This window comes from Lissotriton helveticus, chromosome 3_1 (assembly GCF_964261635.1).
Source record: "Lissotriton helveticus chromosome 3_1, aLisHel1.1, whole genome shotgun sequence".
Classification (NCBI taxonomy): Eukaryota; Metazoa; Chordata; class Amphibia; order Caudata; family Salamandridae; genus Lissotriton; species Lissotriton helveticus.
In genome coordinates, this window is record NC_136061.1 from 588,161,905 (window position 1) to 588,174,236 (window position 12,332).

Sequence of the window (12,332 nt, forward strand, 5' to 3'; positions counted from 1 at the left end):
TCTGTTTGACCACTACCCATTCACCGGCTTCAGGGAGAGTTTCTTGTGCTCACCTCTTGGTGTCCGGTTGCACTTTCATCTTCTTCTCCCGGTCAATGGCCTTGACCTTGTCCGGGTTCACCAAACTCTAATTCGACCATTGCAGCAATTTGATGCAAGTGGATCGGCCAAACATGAGTGTGGCAGGGTTCTTTCCCTTGCCTTTGAAAGAGGGGTAGTGAGATAAGCCCGCAGAACTTGACATTTGGCCTCTTCAAGCGCAGTCCCTTCTTCGTGGCTTGTGTGCATGATTCGATAGGGGGTTTCCATGTTTTTTTCCGCAATTTCATTGGCTTGCAGCGAAAGTGGGGCTATCCGATGATATTCAATGCCAAAATGGCATAGGAACGATCCAAACTCTCAACTAGTGAATGGTGGACTTTTGTCCGACTTCAGGATTTTGGGGAATCCCTACATTGCAAAGATGTCGTCCATGATCCGGATTATCTTGGTAGCTCCAGTTGATGAGACCACTTTGACTAGCAGGAATCGTGAGAATTCGTCTACTACCACCATAAGATAGGTCAACTGCAATGTGCTCCCATACTCTCTCTGGTATTTCTGAGATCTCCAGAGATAGTTGTCGCATGGCTGTGGTAAACAGATGGACAGGTGGAACTTTCTTAGTTTTGTCTCTACCATTGAATCTAGCACGGGGAATCATAATCTATCTCGGAGCTTCCTTTTGATGGCAACTATTCCTTGGTGCCCTTCAAGCACCAGGCTGATGGCTTGTTTGCAAAGGTTCTTGGGAATCACAATGCATGATCCTTTTAGGAAGAGTCCCTCTGGTGTAAATGCTTGCTCGTCCCTGACATTGTGGGAGGCTGTGATATCCTCAGAGTCACCACTCTGCTGTTTGTTGTGCTTCCACTTGTTTCTGTTGATGGGGCTAGATCTCTATATTCTTTCATGCCAATGACTATTTGAGGAATCAAGAGTGCTCGCAACGCACTCGTGCTGATTATGAATTGAAGATATTCTTCAGCAATGGACGAATGTTGCTTTGTCATGTATTATGCCTGTTTGGGGAAGTAATCAGCTGCATTGTGTTCTTTTCCTGGTTTGTGGATGGTGGCTTAGTCATACTCCTGAAGGCCTTTTCCCCACTGTTCAATCCTTGGAGGCATTTTAGCTTAGGATTTCCAAAGATGGTGAGGAGAGCCTGGTGGTCATTATTCATGGTGTACCACTTGCTATATAGAAAGACATGAGAGTATTCACAGGCCCATACCACTGCAAGACTCTAGTTCTTGGGTTGAGAATAGGCTTTCTCACTGTCAGGGAGGCTTCTGCTTGCGTAAGAGACAATTTGATACTGGGCCTCCGGGGTTCCAGAGTGTTGTGCCAGGATGGCCCAGAGACCCACTGGTCTGGCATGTGCTTGAGGAGGCTTTCCGAAAGGAACAATTGATGTACATAATGGAGAACAATGTCATACATTCACCCCAGTTCAGAGATCTGGGCCTAAATCCATCATGTTTTTGCTCCCCATGCCATTTCAGTTTGAACCCAGCCATATGCAAATCAGTTTTGACCCTGCACCCAATGGGAACAGTGGAGCCAAAATTGCCAGGCCAGGAAACTCCCTGGACTGGAAACAAGCATCCTAGGACTGGTTTCGGGGCTTCACCCCTCATCAGCCAGGAGATCTTGACTCCAGTGACATGGCGAGCACGGACCCACGTCTGGGTGTACCCGTCCCACTTGTGGTGACAAATACAAAAAGATCAATTGATGGACAGAATGCAGAATAATGTCATACATTCACCCCAGTACAGAGATCTGGGCCTAAATCCATCATGTTCATAGCCCACATTAGTGGAAGATTCAAATGTGTTTTTTTGTCCTAAACCAGATTTTATTGGGTTTTCAATTAATCATAGCATACATTAATTTCCATCAACTCTATGCATATATAATTAGGTATACACTCTCTGGTGCACTCTAACCTTAATACTAATAAACTCCCCTCCCCCCCTTGAGTTGCATTCAGTTCCAAACAAATATCTCTTCAGGGATTGCACGCGTGCTATGGACCTTGCCTTGATTCTAGGTGTTAAAAGGCACATGTCACTATCATGGCCTCATCTAGTCAACCTAACCCTGGCCCCCTCTTCTCGGTCTGGTGCTACTGGCTGCGGGGATTTCGCTCTGGTTGATCCATGTTCGTTAGCTGTTAATTCTTGCTCTGTCTATGTTACCTGTACCCCGCCTCGCTTATCTATGTAAGAGTCTCCCTTCCGCCCCTGCCCATTTTTCTAATTCCTTTTTCCATGTCCCACCCATGGTCCCTCTAGAATTTTCCAGTTTCCGTTTTATTTTTGTCCCTATCCGGGAACCACCCTAGCAGGTAATGGTCTGGAGTTTGGGGCAGCTCCTTGTCTATGGCGTTGCCTATTGTGCGTCGTACCTCCTCCCAAAATGTGTGCAAGGTAGGACAGTCCCAAAACATGTGCAGAACATTGGCTTCTCTCTCCCCGCATCTAGGGCATACTGCAGATTCTACACCAAAATACTGCCTTATTCCGGTCGGGGTAATAGATATGCTCTGTGGAGCACGTAGTAGTTTATTAGTTTGAACTGGGTGTTTCTGGACACTATCGTATCCAGGTCTTTCTCCGGTATCTGTCTCCCCAGGTCATCGTGGACATAACGTTCTTTGTATGTCCTGCTTGATTGCCGTGCACAGGCAGGAAACCATTTTGATCATTCCTGCCCAGAGTGCAACGTACCGGTATCCGGCTCGCGCTCAAGTTCTGCGCTGCCTGTGCCCCGGTGCTTCCTTATCCTCAATGTGAGTGCTCTATGCTTTAGGAACTGGCCTCTGGGTAAGTCGTTTTCCGTTCGGAGCTCTTCATAAGGGGGCAGTTCCGAGTCCCAGCAAACGTCCCCATCACTTTCAGACCTGCATCTTCCCAATCCTCCAGCCCTGTCCAGTGCTCCCCCTGTGATAGACAGCGAAGCAGAGCTATGAGTAGGTCCAGAGAATAGGGTATTCTAGCACCCACTCGCCTCAGATACCGAGCCCAGCAATGCGTCACCACCCTAGTTTCTGCTATGTCTCCCGACGAGTTCCTCTGTACCCTCAGTAGTATTTTCACAATCGTTGGGGCGGTCGGCATGAAAGGGCACCGCTCTCTATCCGGGTTCCTACCCCTAAAGTGACAACATTCACCATATGACCCCTTCCTGGGGCGAATGGGCATAATCCTGACCCAGAGTTCCAAGTTTCACCAAAAACAAGATGGTGAAACCCTTCCTCGACTGTCCAGTTCAGGTGGCCCACCTTAGGTGTGTGTACAGAGAGTGACATACCTTCTGACTAGATCATTTTACCACCTGCCAAATGGGCCTCTGGGCTTAGTGTGGCATTCCCCATGACTGGGGGGATTCCATGGTCACATATCAGCATATCGCAGTAGTGGCTTTGAAGCCTCTGGCCCTGATATGCTAAATCACTAGCCATCCTCCTGGAGGAGGTGTGTGCACTATTCTCTGGAACAGGCATTGTCTCTGGCCTTTGAGAGCGTTAGCTCTGACCACCAGGGGGTCAGAAACTTGTTTGTGGTGGCAAGCTAGACAATACTAGTCAGCCAGCAGACTAGAGGACTAGCAGGTTTCAGGGGGAACCTCTAAGGTGTCTTCCGGGGGCATGTTTTCAGCTGGTGAGTTGGACTAGTTGGTTGGGCAAGATGATTGAGCTGGGTGTGCGAGGTGCAAAACCGCAAGTGTCTCGGGTATGGGAGCGTCTCAGGAGGCGCAAGCCACAACCAAATCTGGCTCAACCCATGACTGCATCCCCTAAAGCTGCATCAGGCCCTCCGAACAGCTCTTCGCTCTGCATGCTTGCTTCTGCGCACTGCTCTTGGCCTCAACGCGCCAGCTAACAGTCCCCCTTCTAGCTCCAGCAGGCTGGGCTGATGTTGCGGTCAACACCCACTCGTGGCTATTCCGATATCAAAGTAGCTAACGACCTGACAGAGGAGGAGGAGAGGAGAGAGTTGATGCCCATAGATGGTGAAGACGGCAGAACAGGTGCATGCTGACAGGTTGCAAATGACATTGTGATGTTGTGGTGTCGTTTGCCAGATGAAGGTAACAGAAAGCTAGAGGGCCCAAGGGGCACTACTGCCCTACTCAGCCTTTCAGCTTCTCCCATGCTACCATGTGCTGCAGTGTCCCCTGCCACAATGTGCTTTAGTGTCCCCCACCACACAGTGCTTTCTCATTGCTTCCTCCTGACAGACTTCTGACTGTCTTGCTCAGCCTTCGTTGGCATCAAGTGCCGGGCTCCCAAAGGTCGTTTGCAATTGGATTTAGCTAGTTGGATGATTGGAGTCAAAAGTCTAGGATACGGCTGGTGGGGCAACTTCACGCTGCCCGCAGCTCCCTGCAGCTTGTTCAGTTGCACTTCTTGGCGCCTCTTAGTGGGGCTTAGAGAACAGGGGTTGATTGGATGAATGTAATTGTTTTTCCATGCCCTCTTTGCTTATTCGCCCACTCAGTGGCTCTCTTCCTCGTGGCCTCCTTGCGTCACTCCAACTCTCATCATCGCGTCGTCAGTAACATCCTCACGAACATCCAATCACTCTTTTTGAATTGGATTCTCGAAATGCCACTATTCTTAGGATCCATGAATGCAGAAAAATATTTAACTTATAATATAAAAAGTATTAATTTACCAACAAAAAAAGTAATAGATCGTAAATAACTGCTATTCAATGAAATAATTAATTATCAATTAATAATGAATTATTCAATTAATCAGTTAACTTCCCACCATATACCCCTACAAACCTAGCAACCCGCACCTAAAATGTAACTTAAAAAATAACTATTCCATAATTTACATCTTTAAAATCAATTAAATAATTCATTACCAATTAATTGTTTAATACTTATTACTTAATTACCCTTCCAGTCTAGACCCATACAAACCTAGCAGCCCGTCACTAAAATATAATTAAAATAAATAAGTATTCGATAATTTAGATATTTAAAGTGCAATTAAATCATTATTTTCCCAATAATAATTAATTAAATATTAATTTATTAACTTCTCTCCATATACCCTTACAAACTTAGCATCCTGCAACTAAAATATAAGTATTACAAATCAGCATTTCATATTTTACATTATTACAAATTAAGTAAATAATTAATGAAAAAAGATAAATACATTATTAATAATTACTTAAATTCGCACCCTAGACCCCTAAAGACCTTGCAGTATACAACTAAAATACAAGTGAAATAAGTAAGTATTCCATAAATAACATAATTATAATCAATTAACTAATTACTGAACAATTAATATTTAATTGTTAATTAATTATTACCTAATTAACTTCCCACACTATACCCCTACAACTCTAACATCCCACAAATAGCATATAATGAAAATAAATCTGTATCACATAATATACATAATATAGATTAATCATATAAGTTAATAAAATATATTCAAATATTCATAATTATTAGCAACTGATTAACCCAACAACCCGTTATAAATTACTATAAAAAATAAATAAAAAAATTCTAGATCACTCAAACTTACAATCTATATTTAAAAAAAACTTTACATAAACAATAATGACATATAAAATTAACAACTAAAACACATTCAAATAAAAAAAAAATTATATTTGTGCCCACTTTATTATTTCAAATGACATTACCAACATGGATCTTATTTAAAACGATATTTCTAACCTCAAAGAATGATATTCTTGTCAACAATATTTTTTCATCACAATATTTGTGTATCGCAATATTTATTTGCTCATATTTCTGATATTTTTCAATACAAATTTTGTCTGAACACCCAATAATATTTGGAAAAACTCTTCCGTAGCATAGATTGCTTTTGGTTGTGATACTGTACAGGTATTTAAAATTTTTCAGATGTTGTATCCATAGCAAAATTTAGCATGCAGTATTTTGTGATTTTCTGAGAGGGAAGCTTAATGTGTTATTATCTAATGTTTTTGTCTGTGAGGACATTAAGTAAACTTATATTTCTTGTTCATGAAATATCTGTCTTTTCTGCCTGCTGCTGCAGGACATGGAAAGCTGCCGACTGCGTCTTGACCCTGAGCTTGACCGTCACAAGTATGAGAGGAAAATCAGCTTTGCTGGAATTTTGGATGAAAATGAGGATCCAAAAGACTCGCTCCACAGCAGCAGCCACACTCTTAAATCAGACACTGGCTATGAAGAGAAGAAAGGTACTGTACCCCCTCCACATGACACACAGACGCAAAAGAAGCTATCAGCAGCGGTGTACCTCATACTACTCTCACAAGTCTTCACAAATAAGAAATAAATGACCTTTTAAGTATGGTCCCCCCTTCTTTCCCCGTGCCTCAGTCTGCAGAGAAGTACAAAACTCTAGGTTTGCGGAATTTAAATATTAACAAATGATGCTCCCAATTGTAGTTAAAATTTGAGTCACTGAAAACAGGTATATGAGTTGATCAGTTGTGTCACCCAACCACATTGGGAATGTTCATAAATTTCATTTCAAGATTGGAGGCTACCGTTATGCATTAAGTTTAATTGCCACTCCTGCTGCACATTTAAAGAACTTTGCAAACAATACATTTCAATCTAGAACTTGAACACCATAGTCCATAAGTAATACCCTTATAGAACACTCTTCACCTTTTAAATCCTAATCCTGGAAAAAAAAATTACCTAGTTTAGTTTTTGTAAGAAGAGTATGAAGTATATGTGATTTGTAGAAAAAGTTACATATTTATAAGATGTGTGCTTATATGTGTTGATCTTCGATTTATAGAAGCAGGGTCATGGTTTAGGGCAGTATTAGCAGGAGAATACTGTTTTAAGATGTGTAATTTGTAAATATTGGTGGTTTATTCTATATATTTTGACATTAATATGTGTGTTTTAGGCTTATCACATTTTTTAGTCAATTTGGTATGGTAATTGAAATGGTTAAACAATTACCGGCAGTAAGATAGGTTGGTGCATCAGCGTGAGACTGCAGTGGACTCGTGCGGGGAGCGAGCACGTTGCTTAGCTTAGGCATGAGCATCTGCCCACGCATCTCGAGCAGCCACATTGTTTGAAGTGCGGGGTTGCCTTCTCCAGCATTCATCGTGGGATGGTGGCGCCACCACAGTGAAGGAAATACAGAAGCACGAGCACTACATTGTGTGCAGCACGCCTATTGCGCATGAAATAAAAAGCCCCATGTGAAAATCACTGATGTGGAAGTCTTGCAAGTTAACTTACGTTTAAGGGGGCCATTTTAAGTCAGACAAGTTACTGTGGAATACCTGGGAAGTGTGCTGGCACTCTGAAAAGTATCTTTGATGGAGATCAGTCAAAAATGATTGTTGTTGGGAAAAGGTGTACAAGGTCAGAGAACAGAACAATTATGGGTTATTTAAGGTTTTGATTGTTATATTAGTGTAGGTGTATATGGTTGTGGGTTGTTAATAATTTTGGAGTGTTGTAGTTAAGAGTTTTATTATATAAGTAGGATAAGCTATGGAATCAGACCAGGGAAATAGTTTAGAGGTAACTGGGTGTAAGATTAGTGAGGAAGTTATCATAAAATTGATTCAGCCGGGGATGAAGGCACAGGTTAAGGAAACAATAGATAACATTTAAAAAATAAGAAGAGGAGGAGTAATTGAGAAATGGGAAAGGAGATAAGAAATTGAGAAAGAGCAAGCATCTGGAAGACCACTATGGCCATCAAAAGGAAAGGTGTCTAATGCAGCACACAAAGGTGGAGTGTCCCTGGCAGCACACTATAGGATGAATTATTTGACATGGAGTTGGGACTAGGTTTCTTGACAAATGTCAACAAGGAATATGATGAATACGTTTTTGACATTCAGCAGGATGATGAGTGACTGGTGGCCAATGGAGTTTGTGAGTAGATCCATTAAGGAATGGGTGTCCTAGGACATCATTGGATAAATAGGTGAGAAAGATGCTGAGGGCTGAGTGCTCAAGACCTGTTATTAATGAGAATGTTAGTTGCTCCCCGTATTTGGACTAGGAGAATATTGGTTTCTTATTTCGTCTGGGCGTGCCTGGAACGATAGCTAAAACAGTGCCCAGACATGGTACTGGATGTCCTAGGTCCTTTGGCTAGGATATTTGATATGTTGGAGGAGGCTCATGTTGGTGAGTCGTCAGTGGATCTTGAGTTACTCCAGGAACGGGGTCAGAGAGCAATAATATTGTTGGGAAATGCAAAAGCGGGATTGATGGCAATGAGAAGAAAAACATTTTAATGTAAATCAGTTCCAAACTGTGAGATATGACAGAGAAGGAGCCAAGCGAAGACACAATGGGCTTGTTTTCTAGCAAAGGCTTAGTTAAAAGCCTAGGGAAATATTTTTCATAATTTCCTGCCTTGGATAAGGCGCAAGTTCAAATGAGGAAGTTTTCAGAGAAAGTGATTTTGAAAGGGCCAGTAAAAGGGGAGTTTCAATTGACCGAGGATTCAAAGGTTCCAATGCAGAAACACAGTAAATAGTATAGAGGCCTTTTTCAATTTCTACCCAAATGGAGAGAAAACTGGAAGGTCAGGAAGAGGAAGGTTTGCAAGTAATCGCGGCCAGAGTTATTCAGGATCACAAAGTGATTACGAAGATTATTTATGGTTGTTCCTAAGGAAAAGTAGGGACTCGTTTAGGATATGTGAAGGAATGGGAAAAGATAAAACAAGATACAGGGATATTAAAGACTGTACAGGGTTATGAAATAGAGTTTGTAGAACAACCACAACAGGTAAAAGAGCAAAGAGAGTTAACTATAACAGAGGAACAAAAGTCTGTAGTGGCTTCAGAGATAGAATATTTGATACAAAAAGGTTTGATCAAGCGTATAGAGGAAAGTGCCAGGAGTTTTGTGAGCACTCTCTTTTTAGTACAGAAGAAAGACAAAGGATGGAGAACAGTAATAAATCTGAAGGAGTTAAACAAATATTTGGTTTACAGGTATTTCAAGATGAAAGGTATACATTGTTGTCAATTGGTTATTGAAGCTTGATCTGAAGCATGTATACTTCACAAATTCTATGGAGAAGGAAGGTCATTAGTATTTACAATTCAGATGGGGAAAGCAGCTATCTCATTTTCAATATCTACCTTTGTGTCTGTTTCCACTCAAGGGTGCTTCACAAACTTGTAGTAGTGGTGAACCATTTGATAGAGAGAGGTGTACGGTTGATAGTGTATTTAGGCTATATATTGCTTATTTCCCAAGATCTTGAAGAGTTGAAGCAAGAGATAATATTGGTCATGCACTTGTTGGAGAGTTTGGGGTTTTTTGATAAACAAAGAGAAGTCAGTTTTAACACCTTCCCAGAAGATGGAATGGATTACAGGTGAATACTGTGGCGGTCATGTTACAGCTACCGGAGAGGAAAGTAGAAATGATAAGAAAATAAATATTGCATGTTTTGAGGAAGGAAATATTATCGTTAAGGGATTTGGCTCAGATGGTATGATTGTTATCTTCTATTCAGATCATTTTCCTAGGTCCTTTGCATTATTGTGCATTAATGACGATAAAAAGAGATGCTTTTATGAAAGGTTGGTTGTGTGGAGACAGAGTAAAGATGAACCAAGAAGTGAAAGAGGAATTGTATTGGTGGTTAAACAATATGGATGCTTGGAATGGTCGGGCCATTTTTAGTTGCGTACCAGATTTTGTTCTAGAAACAGATGCCTGTCTGAGAGGCTGGGGGCATGGTTAGGAGAGCAAAACGTAGGTGGATTATGGGCAGAGAAGGAGAGGATGAATCACATAAATTGTTTGGAGTAACAGCAGGATTATATGCTTTGAAAAGCTTCAGGGAGATTTTGAGAGGTCAAACAGTGTTGATGAAGATGGACCGTGTGTCAACAGTGGCTTATATCAACTGATTAGGAAGGAGCAGATCCCATGGTTTATCGGAGTTGGTGAAATTTTGGTATCTTTGGAGCACAAAATTAGAGTGAAAGCAGAGTACTTATCAGCAGAATTGAATATGGTAGTGGATTGGAATTTGAGGTACTTAAGGGATTATAGCGATTGGAGGACAGAGGAATTTTGGGATCCACTTTGAGGTGGATCTTTTTGCAGGCAAACTGACGTTCCAACTAGAGAAATATTTCAGCTGGATGTCAGATCCATGAGAGTTTGAGGTAGACACGTTTCAGCGGTTTTTGGGGGGATTTCCCCCATTGGCAATGATTCAGAGGGTTCTTTTAGCAGGGGAATGCCAGTTAGTGTCAGTAGCACAGTTTTGGGTGTCTCAAGTGTGGTTTCCAATCATTGATGCAGTTAGCATGTACAATACTTTTTTTGATTCCTGCAAGGGAAGGTTGGCTGAGGAATGGAGAACGAGAAGAGCATCCTTTAGTTCAGGGCTAAGTGTTGAACCTGCTCGTATTTATGGTTTAAATCTTTTGTTAGTATTTTGCAAAGACATGTATAACAGTAGCCCCCACCTACATCCACCAGCCGGTGGGGTGCATTTGCTGTAAGTGGTAAAGGGAGAATATAGAGAAAGGAAAGTTGGAAACGAAGGAGAGAGGGAATATAGGCCTACCAGATTCGGGTATTGTGTAGTGTTCCAAGCTGGTACCGTGGGGGCAGTAGGGGCGGGCCAGGGCAACCGCTCCTATTTGACCAGGGAGAGGAGCCTTAGTAAGCTGGAGCGCTCAAAGGTACCTCGGGCAGGTAAGTCCTGTAAACTTGTGGGACAAAAGCTCTGTGGTTGTACCCCATGTTTTCTCAAATTTAGGGAGAGAATGTGTTAGGCCAGCTGTAATCTTCTCCATCTGCAGCGTATCCCATAGCCTATGTAGCCAGTCTAGTACCCCACCTTGCCAACAATGCCTGGTAGGCTGCACCCAAGGCCAGGGTGATTGCTCTCCCACGACAAGACCGGAGAGGGTACATTGAGGCATTGGGGAGCCCTAGAAAAATGAAGGAGGGAAGTTTAGGTAGGTCTGTGTGGTGTATGCTATCTATCTCTTGGAGAATTGCATCCAAATTGCTCTGTACCTTTGGACATGACCATAGGATATGTGTACGGGGGCCCATATGGCCGCATTGACGCCAACATTGGCCTGTCTCTCAGGGTTTCCATCTGACTAGCCTCGCCTGCGTATGATGCCAATAATGCACATTTTCTAAAAACATTTATTTGCCCGCTGTGCTGCAGGAGGATGCCCGGGCCCTGTAAATAATGTCCTGCCATTTCTTGGGTGAGAACTCATACTCGAATTCCGCCTCCCATCTGCGCTGCGCAGGGGAATTACAATGCTGCTTAGGGGTGTTTAGGAACAAGTAAATATCTGACAGTAGTCGCTTTTCAGATGTTCGGGTAATGAACCATCGCTCAAATTTGGTCACGGGATGGCCCGCTTGGGGGAGTACCTGTGGCTGAGTCACCCAGTGGCGGGGAGCTAAGAATTGCCAGTATGTCTTCCGGGGATCCCAAAGCCTGTAATGAGGCTAGCAAAATCCATCACTCCCTTCTCATCAAAGAGATCTCTGATGCGTTTGTAGTTGCCCTCCTGCCAGTGAAGATTACCGTTATCTGACCTTGCCGGAGGAAAATCTGGGTTTCCTATAAAGGGGGTCAAGTGAGACATGGGAGTTGAGAGGGTGCACGGCCCTTGTACTCTATCCCACACTCCCAGAGTGGTTTTCAGGACCAAGGGTATATATACCCCACAGGGTTAGTGCAGCTGGGGCAGCCATGGAACTTTCCAGATGTGCTTGCCCGCTATTGAGCAATCGATGAAGCACCAGTGCTTCTCTGACTTCAGCTTGTACCACTCGAGCATACATTTAAGTTGTGGCGCTTGTAAGTAGCGTACCAGATGTGGGACGCCCAGTCCCCCATCTGCCTGTTTCAGAACTGTCGAGTGACGGGCCATTTGTACCTTCTTACCTCCCAAAACAAAGTTATCGAGAAGGCATTGCAGCTGTGTAAGTGACTTCGATGGCAGTCGTAGTGGCAGTGTCTGCATCACATATAGGATGCGCGGTAGTATGATCATTTTGATGGCCGCCAATCTTCCCAGCCAGGACCTAGTATGCTTCCTCCAGTTCAAGAGGTCCCTCTGACCTCTGACAAAAGGGCAGCATAATTCACTTGGGCTATCCTGTCAAGAGTGGGATACAACTGCAGTCCCAGATACTGGACCCCCTCGTCCTCCCACCTGAATGGGAACCGCACTGCCAGTGCCTGCTGCTCCGTCTTGGGGAGAGTCAGGTTCAGAGCATGTGTTTTGGTGATCTTGACC

The 12,332-nt window shown here is 43.1% G+C and overlaps 1 protein-coding gene across 1 annotated transcript in view; it reads left to right on the forward strand.

Annotated features, from left to right (window-relative positions):
• UNC80 (unc-80 subunit of NALCN channel complex) overlaps nt 1-12,332 on the forward strand; it is a 2,761,828-nt gene that overhangs the window by 1,143,549 nt on the left and 1,605,947 nt on the right. The window contains exon 25 of the mRNA XM_078680564.1: nt 6,107-6,272. Coding sequence (XP_078536690.1) covers nt 6,107-6,272 — 166 coding nt within the window. The remainder of the gene's footprint in view (nt 1-6,106; nt 6,273-12,332) is intronic.